The sequence below is a fragment of the Acartia tonsa genome, chromosome 15 (genome assembly GCF_053477335.1).
Source record: "Acartia tonsa isolate MP-2025a chromosome 15, ASM5347733v1, whole genome shotgun sequence".
NCBI lineage: Eukaryota > Metazoa > Arthropoda > Copepoda > Calanoida > Acartiidae > Acartia > Acartia tonsa.
This window is the reverse complement of record NC_137274.1, coordinates 17,215,533-17,234,164: the sequence shown is the minus strand read 5'-3', so window position 1 is coordinate 17,234,164 and position 18,632 is coordinate 17,215,533. Positions and strand designations below refer to the sequence as shown.

General features: G+C 35.0%; 2 protein-coding genes across 4 annotated transcripts in view; both read left to right on the top strand.

Moving 5' to 3' along the window:
- The first annotated feature begins 503 nt into the window (after positions 1 to 503).
- On the top strand, positions 504 to 14,714 carry LOC145307395 (C-signal-like). Of its 3 annotated transcripts, XM_080149811.1 has the most exons (11): positions 504 to 601; positions 2,982 to 3,030; positions 4,212 to 4,275; positions 5,598 to 5,655; positions 6,178 to 6,228; positions 6,754 to 6,807; positions 7,247 to 7,339; positions 8,680 to 8,747; positions 10,134 to 10,214; positions 10,967 to 11,047; positions 14,249 to 14,714. In XM_080149811.1, exons 1-11 carry the CDS (start codon positions 571 to 573, stop codon positions 14,342 to 14,344), a joined length of 726 nt encoding a protein of 241 aa, XP_080005937.1. In that variant the 5' UTR covers positions 504 to 570; the 3' UTR covers positions 14,345 to 14,714. The 3 variants fall into 3 exon arrangements, with proteins under 3 accessions (XP_080005937.1, XP_080005939.1, XP_080005938.1); XM_080149813.1 differs by lacking the exons at positions 10,134 to 10,214; positions 10,967 to 11,047; positions 14,249 to 14,714 and adding an exon at positions 9,854 to 10,018; XM_080149812.1 differs by lacking the exons at positions 10,134 to 10,214; positions 10,967 to 11,047; positions 14,249 to 14,714 and adding an exon at positions 9,540 to 9,733.
- Positions 14,706 to 18,632, top strand: part of LOC145306959 (uncharacterized) — a 35,513-nt gene continuing 31,586 nt past the window's right edge. Inside the window, exons 1-4 of the mRNA XM_080149300.1 lie at positions 14,706 to 14,838; positions 15,342 to 15,399; positions 16,728 to 16,802; positions 17,442 to 17,615. Of these exons, the coding sequence (XP_080005426.1) occupies positions 15,380 to 15,399; positions 16,728 to 16,802; positions 17,442 to 17,615 (269 nt within the window). The 5' untranslated portion in view covers positions 14,706 to 14,838; positions 15,342 to 15,379. The remainder of the gene's footprint in view (positions 14,839 to 15,341; positions 15,400 to 16,727; positions 16,803 to 17,441; positions 17,616 to 18,632) is intronic.

Sequence of the window (18,632 nt, the reverse complement as noted above, 5' to 3'; positions counted from 1 at the left end):
CTTTGTTTACCCATTAAAATCTCCAAAGTTGAAATTTAGTGAAGTCGGGGGTGATTTTTAAGTCTGAAATCTTCACAAGAAATTTCAGATGTCTACCTCAGATAGCAGCTTAGCAATTCCTTTTTATTATGATTCAGTTGGGATTACAATTTTTCAACATTAATCCCCGCCCCTTTCATTATTTCGCCATTAACCCCTCCCCAAACCCCTTCATTAAAAATTAAGTGGTTCATTGGTCATGGAATTCAAAATTCATTCAACTATCTTAAATAGCAGCTGAGGAAATGACCCCCTTAGCATTATAGCTATACGTTTACATTTTTACATGGTTTATCAGTGGAATCTTCAACAAAAAATCTCTAATAGCAGAACTGTGATTCTTTTTATTGCGGTGGGGGTGGGGGGGGGGGGGGGAGAAGGTTTAATGACGAAAATAAAGCATCTTAAATTAATGCATAATTTTTAAAAATATGTAGTTTAAAAGCACAAAATCTTTATATGGAAAAAAATTGCTTATAAACAGTTTTAATAAAATGTTTTTTTTCTTTTCAGAATTATTGTTCTTTAAAAATGCTTTCAGGAGCGAGAGTTTTTATAACAGGTTTGTCATTGGAATGGGAGGGAGGGGACATTGGGCTATTTATTACACTAGTCCCCAAAGTTTTATCACGTTTTCTTATTCGTTGTCTCAACAACTTTGGGCACTTTTATTGGATTTTTATTGGTTGCTTCATTTAAGTTGAGTATCCAAACGTTTCAACCACTAATTATAATCTACAGAGTTTATAATTTTGGGAGTGGATACAAAACCGCGACAATAACAAAACCGCGACATTACAAAACCGCGACAATTACAAAACCGCGACATTACAAAACTGCGACAATAACAAAAACCGCGACGGTTACAAAAGACCAACATTTAAAAAGTCTTAATTCTAGAAGGTCATGGCCGCAGCACTCGGCCCCCTGGCCTGCCTAGCCGCGGGCGCTCGGCCCCCTTGCCTATAACCTAACCTAACCTAACCTTACCTAAATATTGCAAAAAAATATTAAAAACTTGAATAAAATCTACTAACCACTTTTTGTAAAATCCACGAAATTCTAAACTATAAATAAGTTAATGTACATTAAACATTCATACATAGGTTAGGTTAGGTTATAGGCAAGGGGGACAAGCGCCCGCGGCTAGGCAGGCCAGGGGGCCGAGCTTTGCGGCCATGACCTTCTAGCATTAAGCCTTTTGAATGTTGAATTTTATTATCGATTTTTAATATATTATTTTTCGCGGTTTTGTTACATTCGCGGTTTTGTAATGTCGCGGTTTTGTTATTGTCTCGGTTTTGTTATTGTCGCGGTTTTGTAATGTCGCGGTTTTGTATCCACTCCTAATTTTGTGCATCATGATTCAGAATTAGGGATGGACATCAATTGATCAGCCATTGTCTTATCCCTTTAGATCCCTGGAATTTACCACTTTTTTAAAAGCAAATGTTTTTTATAACTAGGGTCTGCATAACTACCTAAAGTAATCGATTTTAAACTTGGCATGGTGATTCTTGTTGTAGTTAAGTTAGGTACGATTTATAAAGCGTAACAACATTATCGTTACCAGAATGTACGTACGTCCATTTAAAAATGTTGATACTGGATCTTAAACTTTTTTGACAAAATTTTTTATGTAATTTTCCTATTTATTTGATTCTTTGGGATTCTGATTCCTAGCACAACCTAGTATAAAAAGCGAAGCATCTTTATAATTCAACTCCTAAAAATGTAAGTATGTCCTTACAAATAGTAAATAATATTAAGCAGTTTTGTAACAAATTTACATAAATTCAGCTTATTCTGTTCTGATACTCTATTTTCGTTTGTCCTACCGTTTAAGAGCTTCGCTTTTCATGATGTTAGCGATTTTTATATCGATTTCAAACTTTGCATGATGATTCCTATAACAGTTAGGTACGATTTAGAAAGCGTAGCAACTCTATAATCGTTACCAGATAGTCCAGTATTTACACGATTTTGCAACAAAGGGAAAAGTATGTTACGGGTAAAATCCGTAAAGGTTGTGTGTTTTAAGTTAAAAACAGTAGTAGAACGATAAAAATTTTGTTAACTTTAAAAAAAAATTTGTTGTCTGACTAGGTATAGTTCTTTTCAATGAGAAATGGACATATTTACTAATTTAGTTAATATTATTGTTCTACTACTATTTTTAAGCCTTAAAACACACACCGCAACCTACTTTTCCCTTTGTTGAGACTTTCAAATGAATGCTCTGCTTATTAAGTTCTTACACACTACAAGAGTTATTATTGTTCGTTTGTCCTTTCTTCTGATTTTAGAGCTTCGCTTTTATGGATGTTGTCATCCTTGTTTGGTGAAGATTTCGCATCTACTCTACAAATTACTGCATGAACATCCCCAATGATAATAAACAAAGTTAACCCTGCTGTGCATTAAAATTATTGGTTGAAAAGTAGTGACACTACCATGCAGTTTAAAACCAAACCAATCACAATGCAATTAAAGTACCCAAAGTTTTTATTAGGGTTGGCAATCCGAATCCGGAATCCGCCCAATTTTTGGCCAATTTTGGAATCCGAATCCGGAATCCGTTTTTTAATAGCGGATTCGGATTCTTAATTGGTAAGCTAAAATTAGCGTCTTGAGTTTTTTTTTCAACTCCCCCTTTTTGAAGGCATAGATTATCATCATTATATATAATATCTTTTTAAATCTGGTTCGATTCTCGGAATTGAATTATAGAGAACACCAAGAACATTAATTTTTAGGACATATGTAGTACTTCAATTTTTAAATCTTTTAAAAAAGACTTTAAAATATTGCTAGAATCCGAAATCCGCCAAAAATAAGAATCCGGAATCCACGAGAATCCGCCATTTTTTGGACGGATTCTTGTAAGAATCCGTATCCGATCCAAAAATTTGACGGATTGTCATCCTTAGTTTTTATTGCAGGTTCCTCTCGTGGTCTTGGCGTGGAAATGGTGAAACAATTGTGTGAAAGGTAATTAACCCAGGGCCGGGAGGGGACATTGGACAGGAAATTACACTGGTACCCAAAGTTTTATAACAATTTTATCTCTTATTCGTTAGCTATTTTAGTTTGGGTACTTTGGTTAAATTTTGATCGGTTTGTTTCCAACTAGTAGTCTCAAATCATTTCAACCAATCATTGTAATATACAGAAGGGGTATTTTTGTTTGTCAGCTTTAAGGATGTGTATCAATTTATCGTTAATTGTCTTATCCCATAAGATCCCTGTATTCAACCTATGTTAGCATCGGTCTATTGATTTAAAGCTTTGCTTGAATAGGATTTTTGTCACAATATAAAAGCATAGCAACTCTTTTTATCTCACAAGATAGTTGGCTTGTCTTTTTTAAACATCAAAATCGATTGGACGATTCTAACAACATGTTGTATTTAACGATTAATAGGTATCTATTACGGAAAGACCCCAATTATATAAAAAATCAAAAATAATTTCAGTTGATAGAACAATTCTAACATGACTAAAGTTAAAAGCTTCAATTTTTTACGTTTGAAAAGCTAGAAATCCCTTTTTAAGTTGGACGGATTTTTCTGTTTGATAAAGTGGAATAAATCTAATAGCTTTCAGGGAATGAGGAGACATTGGGCTGTTTATTACACTAGTCCCCAAAGTTATAAAATATCGCTTTTCTATTCGTTGGTTTAACAACTTTAGGGACTTTGATAGATTTGGATTGGTTGAATCATTAAGTTGAATCAAGTACTTATTGTAATCTACTGAAGGGCCAGTTTTGTGCATCATTGGGGATGTACATTGTACATCATTTACCGTCCATTGTCTTATCCCTTAAGATCCCTGTATTCAACCTATGTTAGCATTGGTCTATCACTTTAACGCTTTTAAATTTTGAAATCATAAAAACGCTTCAATCCAGGGATCTAAAGGGATAAGACAATGACCAATAAACTAATGTACATTGTACGTACATCCCCAATGATTATACACAAGATTATCACTTCTGTTGATGACATTTGTTGATTAAAACGTTTGTACACTTAACTTAATGAATCAACCAATAAAAAGTCAACTTAAGTCCCCAAAGTTGTTAAGAAAGCCAAACAAATAAGAAATCGTTATCATAAACTTTGGGGACTAATCCCTTTCCTTCCAGGATAAATGATGTTTAATTCTAGGTCCTCACCTCCAAGTCTTATTGTGGCCACCTGCAGATCTCCAGAAACAGCTGGCAGGCTCCAGGTAATTCCTACTTTGGGTACTCTATAATGTGCTTTTGGTACTCGGAATGAGAACAAGGATGACAACATTCATATACGCGAAGCATTAAAGTCTAAAGATTTGACAAAGAAACATTAACTCCTGTAGAGTGTCAACTGTCAGTACTTAATAAGCAGAACATTACCTAAATGAAATTGTACCTAGATTTATTGCAAAAGTGTGTAGTTACAGGATACAGTAAAAGAGCAAACTTTCATTTCAGGACTTGATTATAGATCTTATGAATTTGTTGTTCTGAGAATTAGTATTCCCAAAAACAAATGATATTTATACAGGGTGTTTCAAGAGAAATGCGTTTTTTAAAAACTTAATTAGGCATAGAAAATGAAACAATTATATAAAATGCTTTATATATTTGGAAAACCTATTCTGGGACATTTATGTTTCAAATATTTAAAAATGATTTTTTTTTGACAAATTAAGACTCAAAAACCGGTTTTTCCAAAGCCCTTATTTTTGAAGATTTACGAAATTAAAGGTTGTGGAAATAATGTGCACATTTTTAAAATTCAAATTACGCAGCTTGTATTAATAGTAGAAAAACGTTATGTATACTGTTGGAATCGTCATAAACTCTAGTTTTTGGAAATATAAGTACCATTTTTGTGCTATTTGTAGTTTAGGAGCTACGTTGAAAAATGTGAGAACAGTTGAAAAGTTTTTATTAAGTTGGGACATTTTATCACGTAGCTACAAAACTATACATAGCACATGAATGGTTTTTATATATCCAAAAGCTAGAGCTTTAGACGATTCTAACGATATGCATAACATTTTTCTACTATTAATACAGGCTGCGCAATTTTAATTTTTAAAATGTGTACATTTTTTCCACAACCTTTAATTTCGTAAATCTTCAAAAATAAGGGCTTTGGAAAAACCGGTTTTTGAGTCTTAATTTGTCAAAAAAAAATCATTTTTAAATATTTGAAACATAAATGTCCCAGAACAGGTTTTCCAAATATATAAAGCATTTTATTTAATTGTTTTATTTTATATGCATAATTAATTTTTTTTTAAACGCACTTCTCTTGAAACACCCTGTACATATCATATAAAAATATGTTGTTTAATAAAATAATGATCAGCATGTTTTAAATGAACGTGCGGACTTTCTGGTAACGATTATGGCGTTGCTACGCTTCCAAATATCGTACCTAACTGTTATAGAATAATCATACAAAGTTTGAAATCGATAGGACAATTCTAACATGTCTCAATTAACATTATTACAGAACAAAATAATCTGGTGTAAGATCCAAGTAATAATAAATTGATTCTAGGAGTTGAGCTACAAGCACAGTATCATCAAAATACTAGCATTGGATGTGGATAATTTAGGTAACCAAGTTAACTGGTTCCCAAACTTTTATAGCCTCATTATGGCTGTAAAACTTTGGTTACTTTTATTAGATTAATTGGACTTGGATAATTAGGGTACTCCAATTGGCTAAGAGGGTAATTTTATCGCGTAATTTCATAAATTTTAGTGTTGGGTTGTAGTCAAATGCTCTTATTAAGTCAAACTATTCTTAATTATAACCAAATGTTTATAAATATGAAATGATCCATAATAAAGAACAGTTTGACTTTATAAGAGCATTCTTTCCATGATCCTAGTTTTCTGCAATTACATCCATATAAGCGAAACCTAAAATCAGACGGTTGGACAAACGAACATTAACTTTTCTAGAGTTTAGAAACTTTTAATTTAGATAGTGATTTTAAGTCTTAACAAAATATATACAAACTTGTTGCAGAATTGCTTAAATTCAGGATACTGAGCACATTTTTTAGAACTTGATCATAGAGAAGCTTTGCTTGTACCTTGTTGTCCTAGGAATCTTTTTTTTCTCTATTTAGAAGAACACGAGCGAGTTAAATCAGAAGTTGAACAAATTACAAATAAACTAGGCAGGCAAAAAAGGATTAAATTTCAGGGAGGAAGGGGACATTGGGCTGTTCATTACACTAGTACCCAAAGTTTTATGATAACGTTTTCTTATTCGTTATCTGAACAACTTTGGGGACTTTTATTGAATTTTGATTGGTAGGTTCATTCAGTTGAGTTTCTAGGGCAGTGGGGGGGGGGGGGGATTCGGCTGTTTATTTAACTAGTACCCAAAGTTTTTTATTAACGTTTTCTTATTCGTTGGCTTTACATTTTTGGGGACTTTAGTGAATTTTGATTGTTTGGTTTCTGAAGTTAAGTGTTCAAACGTTCCAGTCACTAATTTTAAGCTACAGATGGGGTAATTTTGTTTATCATAATTGGGAATTTACACCAATTTATTGGCTATTGTCTTATCCCTTTAGATCCCTGCATATTTTAGGATTTAGTAATATTCAAATATCTAAATTTTCAGAAAAAAATCTGGGAAGGAATTTTTGAAAAATCTTTGAATTTCAAGAAATTTTTCTTTTTAAAAATTGATTAAGATATTCTTATAAATAACGCTGGAGTATCGCCCAAAGCCACAAGAATAAATTTAGGTATTTTTTTTTGCAAATATACTCTATAATTCACTTTGTCCGCCTGTCTGTTTGTTTGTCTGTGTATCTGTTTGTCTGAATGTTTGTCTGTCTGTCTGTCTCTCCGTATGTCTGTGTATCTGTTTGTCTGTGTATCTGTTTGTCTGTCTGTTTGTCTGTCTGTATGCTTGTCTGTTTGTTTTTCTATCTGTCTGTCTGACTGTATGTCTGTGTGTCTGTTTGTCTGTCTTATTGTCTGTCTGTCTGTATGTTTATATGTCTGTTTGTCTGTCTTTCTGTTTGTCTATCTGTGTCTGTATGTTTGTTTGATGTTTGTCTGTCTGTTTATCTGTCTGTTTTTCTATTTTGTTTGTCTTTCTGTTAGTCTGATTCTGTCTGTCTATCTTAGTGTCAATACTTTTCAACCACTAATTTCAATCTAAATCTTGTATGTCTATAGTTCAGCCTGAGCAGATGACTCGAACCTTTCACACGAATGTTGTTGCACCCCTTTTTCTCACCAAGACATTCCTTCCTCTCCTACAAAAGTCAGGTAATGGTTGTCAGGGATCTTAAAGGATAAGACAATGGCTGATAAATTGATGTTCATCCCCGTATGTAGTTTAAGATTATTGGTTAAAACGTTTTAATGAGGCTACCAGTCAAAATTCATTAGTCCCAAAATATGTTATGGTAACGAATAAGAAAACATTATTATAAAACTTTGGGTACTAGTGTAATAAACAGCCCATTGTCCCCCCCTCTCTCTCTCTCTCTGAATGGATGTAGAATATACGTGGATATTATGACACGTGAAAAATTGTCGTCAATTTAGGTTGCTATTTACCCTGTCATTTATTGGTCAGTTCGTTTATCCAGTAGGAGAAAAGGGGGATGGAATAATGGGGGGTGGATCGTAATTTAGCCCGCTACAAGAATCACTAAACAATTCATTAGTGCAGTGCAACTTTCAGAAGTAGCGAAGCAAAGCTACTCTATAAACCAAAATGTCAGTCCGTCGTTGGTAGTTTATGGGAATGGATGTATTATTTCTAGGATCTTACACCAAATTATTATGTACTCTAATAAAGTTACACTTGTAGCTGGCTAAAACAACGATACTCCTCCCCTATTGACCCCCTTTATACCCCTCCCCTCCTAATGGATGAACTAACTGACCAAAACGGAAAATTATTGGTATACCTCTTTTTTTTCAATTTTGAAAATTGATAGGTATTTACAACTTTTTAAAACTTTTATTGAATAAAAATTTACATAAGGGCTGATTTTGTTTAATATGTTGTATGTAGGGTTGGGCCGGATACTTTTTGACCGTTTACCGGATATCCGGCTGATTTATAATGCCTGACATCCGGTATCCGGCCGGATATCTGGCAAATTACAGGATATCCGGCTTGATAACGGGAAATCTGACATTAGAAATCATCCGGATATCCGGTATGCGGCCAAAAAAGTATCCGGTCAAACCCTTGTTTCAATATCCGATATCCGGCCGGATATTGAAAATGGATATCCGGCCAAACCCTAGTTGTACATAAAGGGAAAGGTAGGTTGCGGGTAAAATCCGTAAAGGTGTGTGTTTTAAGGCTTAAAAATAGTGGTAGAACGATAATATTCATTATATATGTGTATCTTTTATTGAAAAGAACTATAGACAAAATTTTTTAAGTTAACATAAATTTTTATCGTTCTACTGCTGTTTTTAACTTAAAACACATAACCTTTACGGATTCTACCAGAAACCTACCCCTCTCTTTATATTTATGATTAGCTGGTTCAAAATGTTTAAACCAATAATTTTTATTCTAGTTAGGGATGTAAATCAATTTGTAATTCATTGTCTTATCCCTTAATATCTCTGTTTTTATTTAGATGAGTCTCAAAGTTTAATTGTAAACTTGTCCAGTATTCTGGGATCTATAACAGAAAATACTAAACAGGTCCAAGAGGGGAATTTTTAACCGTAAAACCGTTAAGTTGGGTTTGTAGTCAAACTTTAAAAAAAATTAGGGTATCTTAGTGAGGCAAAATTATTTTTTTGTGAAAAATCCTCCAAAATTGCAAAAAAAAACCTATAAAAATTAAATAAAATCACAAAAGGGTTATTAACATAAGATTTTGTTTAATTATTGTATATTTTTATGTGATTTTAGTGGATTTTTTTACAAAAACAATGTTGCCTCACTAAGTGACCATAATGTTTTCTAAGAATCCACCTCTGTTCTTATTGACCCAATTTAGTTATAATTAAGAACAGTTTGACTTAATAAGAGCATTTGACTAAAACTCAACACCCAACTTTACGGAATTACACGAAAAAATGACTCTTATTTTTCATCTATAATACAAAGTAGAATAATATATGTCCGTCCGTCTGTCTGTCTCTTAAGATCTCGGTAACCACTGAACTGATTGGGATCTACTCTTCAGGGATCAAATATTTAATATACCAACTGATCCTGTGATTTTTAAAGCTATTTTCTTGGGGAGTGGGAAACCCCCAATCCCCCCCCCCCCCTAAAAAAAATGATCCTGCTAACTGCTAAACCCATGTAGTTCCTTTTATAAGTTAGCTTCTCGTAAGTCCTGGGAAGGTTAAATAGTTTGGGGGAGGGGGAGGTTACTTTTCAACCTTTTTCTCACATTATTCAACATAGCTCCTAAACTACCAATAGCACAAAATTGGTCCTTATATTTCTAAAAACTAGAGCTTATGAGGATTCTTTTTCTAGGGAGGATTGTATCCCTATAGAGCATCTAAATCTGCACTAAACGCCATAACAAGAAAATTGTTTTCATATTGTAAAATCGTATTCGTCATAAGCTCTAGTTTTTGGACATATAAGAACCATTCCTGTGCTATGTATAGTGTAGGAGCTATGTGGTAAAACTAGAGTTTCAGACGATTCTTATTCTAGGGAGGATTGTATCTTAAAACTTTTCAACCTTTTTCTCACATTATTCAACATAGTTCCTAAACTACACATAGCAGAAAAATAGTTCTTATATTTCCAAAATTTAGAGCTTATGAGGATTCTTATTCTAGGGAGGATTGTATCCCTATAGAGCATCTAAAACTGCACTAAATGCCATAACAAGAAAATTGCTTTCATATTGTAAAATCGACATAAGCTCTAGTTTTTGGATATATAAGAATCATTCCTATGCTACGTATAGTGTAGAAGTTATTTGGTAAAATATTCCAACTTACTTAAAACTTTTCAACCTTTTTCTCACATTATTCAACATAGTTCCTAAACTACACATAGCAGAAAAATAGTTCTTATATTTCCAAAAACTAGAGCTTATGAGGATTCTTATTCTAGGGAGGATTGTATCCTTATAGAGCATCTAAAACTGCACTGAACGCCATAACAAGATCTCTCAGTATTGACCTCAAACATCAGGTACAGTTACCCAGGGAGGGTGGGGTCATTGGCCTGTTTATTACACTAGTCCCCAAAGTTTTTATATTATTGTTTTAATTATTGTTTGCTTAACAACCTTGGGGACTTTCATTGAATCTTGATTGGTTGGTTCTTTAAGTTAAGTTTTTAAATGTTTGAACCACCGATTGTAACCTACAGATGGGGTAATTATGTGTATCAACTCAACATTGGGGATGTACATTCATTTATCCGTCATTGTCTTATCACTTTAAATTTTCTTATTTAAATGCAAATTTTGTTCTATGAAGCTTTTAATATAATGGATTTATTATAACTGGATTATACTCCAGATGAACAGCTATTCCAATTAAGTGAAACTTGAAGCTGGCTACAATAACAACCCCCCTCACTCCCCCATCCACTTATTGGATGAATGAAATAGCCAATAAATGATGACCATGTAGCAACCTTTTTTTCTTCTTTCGGGTGATTTTTGGGTGTCTTACATACAGACAGACAGACAGACACGCAGAAATCGTTCCATTTTGTATTACTTACAGACAAACGATGTCTTTATTGGGGTGTTTTCCAGTATGGCTTTGAAACAGATTAATATTCACTGGTTTAGAACCGGTTCCTAGCATACCTACTGAAAAATTATGCATAGCATTGAAAAACAGACAATTTTCCAAGAAAATTAAAATAAAAATTATTAAATTATCCGCTTAAAGCTGTTATTAATACAATGCGATAAATAACTAATATTTTAGAATATTGGAGCCATAACTATTCATCCAGGATGGGTGAGAACAGACATGGGGGGTAACAACGCTCCCCTCTCCCCTGAACAGGCATTTTCATCTTCCATTAATCTTACATCAATTAATGAGCGTTATGTTTTTCGCAATATTCCGTAGGTAATAATTATTTCTTTCATCGTATTATAAACGGCTTTCCGCGGATATAGAATGTACAATTATAAGATTAAAACCAGTTTTTTTAGCCCCGAGGTGCCGAAGGGGCTAAAAAAACTGGTTTTAATCTTATGATTGTACATTTTTATATTCGTAGAAAGCTGGACACACCAATCCTTAACCGAACTTTAGATTAAAAAAATTTCCCAAACATTCGGACAATTGGGCGTTCAAATAGGACCTAGTGGTAGTTAGAAGCAGTTGAGAATGAAATCCCAGCCGTTCCTTCTTGCCGGATATGGCCATTTTAAGATTTCAAGTCAAATTACACTAAATAACCTGATACAAACTTCACTCTTCTTTCCAAATTTTAGTGTAATTGTAGTGGTACAGCCCCAAAACAAAGTAGATTTGCTTCTCTGGCCAAACTGAGTGCCTGGAGTTCCTGACAGAGAGTGCCTTAATGTGTTAACACATTTAGGGATTCGAACCCATTCCCAAAACTATCCAACATGTGGAATAGCTGTATATTACAGCATGAGGTCAGTATTTTCATCACTGATTGATAGATGGCCAGTCAAGGCAATGCCTATTTTAACCAGAAACCCGACCATTCACCCCCTAGACCTAAGTGGAGCACCTTGGAGGTCTGCACCGCATGTTTTCTGGGTTGTTGATCACTCGCACCCAGGGGTTGGGCAGGCCAAGACCCAATGATCCCCTCAGACTCCAAGTAACCTTGCCACTTGTTGGTGTGGCTACCCAACTGTGAATGGCAACACAAAGAAGTAGATGCCATGGTGGACTCTGGCAAACAAATGCCAAGCTTAGGGTGATGTCACACACCCTGGCCCGTGCCCTGGGCCATGAGATGCTCCCCTGCCAATCCCAGATTAGCACAGCTGTCAAGGAAGGAGAGCTGCAGGTGGTGGGCTGTATATCTTCACTCAAGATGCAAGTTAGCCCTACCCTGATCTTACCCTCCAGGAGATCATGGTTGAGTGCACTTTAACCCTTGCCCTGAACCTGGGAGGGTTCTTTTTGAGGGAGTTGGGGCACAATTACTGTTTGACGGACCTGAGCTGATGGTATGGATCAGGTGATAGAGTAGCCATGGTTCGCTCTCACTCCCATTACAGCTAAGCCTGGAGAAGGCCTAGGGTCCCTCCCACCACCAGCGACTGAAGCGCTCTGGCCGTACAATCAACTGTCTGACCATGGCAGCTCTCATGGGGCCACTGCTCTTGCCCCCATTGAATTCCCTGAGGTCAAGGAGCACCAGTTTAGAGCTGACTGACGACCAGGATGTGGGTAGCATGGAGTTGCTGGCTATTTAATCAGGGTAGTGGCCAAGGCCCCCTGAATATGAAACTGGACAGGGGCTATTCTAAATTATACACCCCCCTGGTGTTTAAGGTGCCTTCAGGAGGCACGAACTGGATAGGGGTAGGGTTACACAACAAACTGCCCCTCGGAATAGAACCCCAGGTACAAGACCAACAAGTAGCTGACCCTGCTGATCACCAACAATACACAGTGTATCCAGAGGGGCATGATTTGCCTGAGCCCAATATGTTGTTGCTGATTCTCTGAAGTTAGGATTCAGATGCAGACAGAGATTAGATGTGAGAATCCTTTGACCAATCTTAGATTGGTAAGCTTTGCGCATAGCTAATTGTAATCTGTGTTAAAATACAAGCTGACACACATTTCTCATGGAAGCTACTTAATTATTCCATCAGCCTGGCCTAAAGTTTTGGCAGGTGCTCCATGTTAAGCCATCCTAATTAATGGCACTCTCATACGAGGAGCATGGGTGATGGAAAGCATGGTTAAAGCTGCTTGATTGGTAGAATCCTAACTTCCTACAAATATCCCGCCTTACAACCCTAGGGCATCTCAGGGAAGGTTGCGTTGTCATTATCTGACAAATTGCCACAACATTTGTCAACCAAATGCAAAGTCTATGTTGGGACTTGAACATGGTTTTTCCCAACCACAGCATAGTGTGCTAACCCCTAAAGTAAGGGACACCCTTCCTGAGCCCAATATACAAATTACTGTCATCAAGCTGTAATATACAGTTATTCCACACGTTGGATAGTTTTGGGAATGGGTTCGAATCCCTACTTGTGTTAACATTATAAGGTACTTCCTGTTAGCAACTCCAGGCAGTATGTTTGGCAAGAGGACCAAAGCTACCCTGTTTTGGGGCTGTCCCACTACAATTACACTAAAATTTAGAAAGAAGAGTGAAGTTTGTATCAGGTTATTTAGTGTAATTTTACCTGAAATCTTAAAATGGCTATATTCGGCAAGAAGGAACGGCTGGGATTTCGTTCTCAACTGATTCTAACTACCACTAGGTCCTATTTGAACGCCCAATTGTCCGAATGTTTGGGAAATTTTTTAATCTAAAGTTCGGTTAAGGAGGGGTGTGTGGATATAATACGATGCTAGACATAGTTTTTTCGTGTGGATGAGAACCGGTTCCTATCCACCGGATTCGAATGAATACGAGATAATTGGTTACAAGCTTCCAGTCAAACTGCACTTAATTTTGATCAAATACATAGTATTGCAAAAAAAATACGCTCTTTTTTATCATTTCTATGTTCATAGGAACCTCTAAAGCAGTGGTCTCAAAAAATTGTGTGTGCTTTATAATGGAGTCCAAAAGCAGGAATTTTTGCCGTTTTCTTTAAACTGCATTGGGACCCAAAACAAACTTTAGGTATTGTCGCCTCTTCAGGGTCGTTTCGTCGTAATTTTCACAGTAGCTTTTCTCCTATTTGTAGCTCTAACCCTGTGGGGCAATTATTACATTTACCTAACCAAACCTAAAATAACATATTAAAAGCTAATGTAAAAATACTATAAAACGCCCCTGAAGAGGCGATGTCACGAAACCGACAATACCCAAAGTTTGTTTTGAGAGATTATTGGACTATAAATATATCCAACAATTACAACCGCGTTATCATATTCCTTGGCTCAAAAAGGGAGAGGTAGGTTTCGGGTAAAACCGTAAAGGTTATGTTTTATAAGTTTAAAACATTAGTAGAACGATAAAAATTTATGTTAACTTTAAAAAAAAAATTGCTGAAACTTGGATGAAAATGTGATGATGTCCTGCAGTCTGTCCGTGGAGTGTTGTCCCTGGTGGACTCCTACAACACCAGCATTCACAATGGAAACTTCTTTGACAACCTCGGAGACCCGCTGCCCTGGTGATGCACACTCAAATTTCCCGCCTTTTTTTCTTTGTTCCTAGTCAAATTTCCCGCTTTTTTCCCTCATACATAGTGAAATTTCCCGCCATTTCTTTCTTTGCGGTCATATTTCCCGCCTTTTTTTGTGGAAAAACAAAATGGTTGCTATTAAAACTGATAGGGCTATAAGCTGTTGGATACTCTAGAGGTTTTAAAGAAATTTAGGTATATTTAATGGAATATTACAATTTTTGATTTATTTGTATACTTGTATGCTTTTTATGGCTGAGAACCGGTTCCAATCCAGCGGATATAAATCGGTTTCGAAGCCATACCTACTGGAAATACTTTTTTATTTATCTGTTTAAAGATAATTAATTTCAGAAAAAAATGATAAATATTTTATTGTGAACTACCTAAGTGAAAATCTGTGAAAAAATATAAAAAAAATCTGTTAAATCGAGGAAATGCAATTTTAAGTGAAAAGTTTGGGAGGTGCTCTATGTGAAATTAAAGGTATTCATTAAATTCTAATCCCAAAAGTTTTATAAAAACGGTTTCTCATATTCATTCGAATTTGGTAGATAAGAACCGGTTCTCATCCATACGGAAAAACTATGTATACCATCGTATTATATCCAGTTTTCTACGAATATAAAAATGTACAATCATAAGATTAAAACAAGTGCCGTGCCTTCGGCACCTTGGGGCTAAAAAACTGGGTTTAATCATATAATTGTACATTCTATATCCGCGGAAAGCTGTTTATAATACGATGCGAGAAATAACTATTCTTATCTGTTGGCTTAATAATTTTGAGGACTTTAGTGAATTTTGATTGGTTGAGTTTTATTGTTCAATCACTTATTGTAATCTACAGAAGGTTTTTTTGCGTATCATAATTGGGGACGTACATCAATTTATCGGCCATTGTCTTATCCCTTTAATTCTCTTCAAAATAATAGCTCCTTTTTAAAATGAATTTACTTTAAAATTTAATGAATTTTGGATTCTTGAAGTTTTCATTTGTTTGTTGAATCTGAAGCAATGGTGCAACATGAAGATTCTTTTTCTTTGGTGAGTCATTTTATACTTTTTATCTATTTTTCCCGTATCGTAATCCGATGGGTTAGAACCGGTTCTCAGTCATACTGAATAATTATGTCTAGCATCGTATTATATCCAGTTTTCTATGAATATAAAAAATGTACAATTAAAGGAATAAACCCAGTTTTAGCCCGTGCCTTCAGCATCTTCAGTGAAGGATTACCTGTTAAATTCGATATAGATTTTTGTACTTTAGTTAAAGATAGAGAACACCATACTAAATTATTTACCAACAAATATTAATATTTACATCATACGTGACTACTATAATTTAATACTTCTATACCTGAACCAACCCACCTTGTCCTGCTTGGGCCACCACCGAGCCACCACTCCTGACAACAACATCACCATTTTACTATTAATATTAATTACTCTATTCCGGAACCAGCTTTACAGGCAAGCTTTCCTTGTAACAGTGGATAGCTTACATGCCTTCTTGGAATCTGGATCACATGGATCTTACCTTTTATGAACTCGACCAAATTCATCATGATTTACAATATACAACAATAGTAATAATTAATAAAAATATTTTATTTGTAAACATATTGTCAATTTTATCTCATGTAATAAATATTTTAGCATTAGCATCTCGGGAATAAAAAAAAACTGGTTTTTAACTTATAATTGTACATTTTATATCCGTGGAAAGCTGTTTATAATACGATGCGAGAAATGACTATTAACTCTTTTTCTATCTTCTACTTTCTCTTTTGTATCTCTTTCTTCTCCTATTTATCTTTTTTTTATCTTTCTTTTTATTCTATTAGACAAGTTAGAATCGTCCTATCAATTTCAAACTTTGCCTGATAATAACAGTTATGTACGATTTAGGAAGCTTAGCAACTCTATAATCTCTACCAGAAAGTCCATACGTCCTTGATTTAAAACATGCTGATTAAATTTTTAACTTTTTTGACAAAATTTTTTATAATATAATTATCCTATTCATCTGATTGTTGGAATAATGATTCCTAGAACAACAATGTACAATATTTTAAGCAAAGCATTTATGTAATCAAATCCTAAAAATGGAAGTATGTCCTTTTACAAGGGCGTCCAAACTTTTACATTTTTTTTAGGGGGGGGGGGGTAAAAATTAAATATTTGTATCATACAGGCAAGGACGTCCAAGCTTTTTATTTTTTTTTATGAGGGAGGGAATTAAAACTATGGCTACCTCAAATTTATTTGGGTGGTAATCACCCCCTTTCCCCCTTATTTGACGTCCTTTTCCTTTTACACAGTATCCGGTATTTGAGCAGTTTTGCAACTTAATGCACAATTTTGTTTAGGTTAAGTTTAGCTGTTATAAAGAATTGTGGAAGTGTCCTACTACTAGACGGAGGGTCATTCAGTCAAGATGATAGGTACATATTTACAGACATACAGACAGATAAATAGACTAACATACAGACAAATAGACAGACAAACAGAGAGAAAGATAAATAGACAAACAGATATCTAGACAAACAGACAGACAGACAGATAGACAAAAAGATATATAAGCTGACAGATAGACAAATAGACAGACAAACATACAGAAAGACAGACAGACAATTGGTGAATTTTGATTGGTTGTTTCGTTAGATTAATTGTCCAAACGTTTCAACCGCTAATTGTAATCTAAAGAAGGGGTAAATCATTGGGGATGTATATCAATTTATCGGCCATTGTCTTATCCCTTAAGAACCCTGTAAATTCTCTCTCGATCACTCCTTCCAATCTCAAGGCACTCCTTCAGCTATTCTTTGTCCAAAAATCAGAGTAAAACACTAGAGGGATAAAGGGTTAAATAACTGTATCTCTCCATCGCAACCGCCTTGTGCAACCTTTTTAAAGGGTCATTGAAAATCAACCAATGGTGTTGCTTATATTAACACAGCCAAGTAGCAGAAAATAATTTAAAAGCAGACGAAAGAGGTATTTGAAAAGGAAGGGAGGTAGTTGTCTGTATATCAATCTATACTATAGATCTGGTGTCCCAAATTTAAAGTCTTTTATTTCAGTCCGCAAGGGAATGATGAAGGCGGCAGTAACGCGGCTGCGGCTGCGCCCATTCCGGCACAGCTGACCGCGGAGAACGGCCATGACCGCAGCTGGCGGTCGTCGGCCGGCGTTAATTGCCGCAACGGAGATTTGACCGTTTGCTGCCCGTTACCTGATTTTATGAGCTTAATTAGGTAGGATGCGTTTTTTTTATATTATTGCAGTATGGCTTCGAAACCAGGGGGGGGGGGGGGAGTTTTGACACATTTGCGTAAACCTGGTGCCTAGGCTTTATCTTTGGACTGAGAGGATAGGTTATTAAAGATAAAATCATTCTTATATGATGAATTTCACGAAGTTTTAAGATTTAAGAGTTAGAGGTCAGCTAATGAAACTAAATATGCATGTTTTTACTTCAAACATGTGAATAACATTAAAAAAATGCATATTTTGTTTTATAAGTTGACCTGTAAAATATGTGTCAAAACTTCCCCCCCTCCCTTGATATCCGCTGGATTAGAACTGGTTATGAGTCACACTGAAATGTCATGTATCGCATCGTATCATAGACAATTTTCCAGAAAAAAAAGAATCCCCTCTGGGCCAACAAACCTGGATATAATCATAAACTTGTTTTACTATCCGTGGAAAGCTGATGCGATAAATAACTACGTCCAAGTTTTTTTTTGTTTTTTGTTTTATAGCATCTTGAAAATCAAGGAATATAATATGAAAATGAAATTAAATATAATTTAGATGATAAATATCAGTGATACATTCAAACTAACTGATTAAGATAGAAAATTGCAGGTTTTTTCAAGCCTTATAAATGTCTAAAAATTATAATCATTAAAAGGAATAATATCTAAAAACATTTATTATACCTATACATTGTACACTTTGTTGTCTTAAAAAACAAGGGGGGGGGGAAGTTCTGACACTTTTGCGTAAACAGTGATTATAGGCTTTGTCTTTGGAGATAATGGATAGGTTATTTGGCAAAAAAGTTTCCTTTTGGGATGTAGTTTTCCTATTTTAAAAAAAATTTTGGATTCGGCCTCCAGGTTCTGGTACTCCAGGCCTCCAGGTGGATTCTGGACAGGTAAAAATTGAAAATTCAAGATAGAACAAAACTTATTTAACAAAAGTTTGTACTTTATGGATGGTATGAACTAATTTGAAGAAATTTTTGAAATCGGGCTCCAGGTTCT

Excerpts from the sequence above, each read along its gene's own strand:
- LOC145307395 (XM_080149811.1), top strand. The coding sequence starts at position 571 with ATGCTTTCAGGAGCGAGAGTTTTTATAACAG. Across the intron at positions 602-2,981 it reads AGCGAGAGTTTTTATAACAG|GTTCCTCTCGTGGTCTTGGC; the intron begins GTTTGTCATTGG and ends TTTTTATTGCAG. Across the intron at positions 11,048-14,248 it reads CTCCCCTCTCCCCTGAACAG|TCTGTCCGTGGAGTGTTGTC; the intron begins GCATTTTCATCT and ends GATGTCCTGCAG.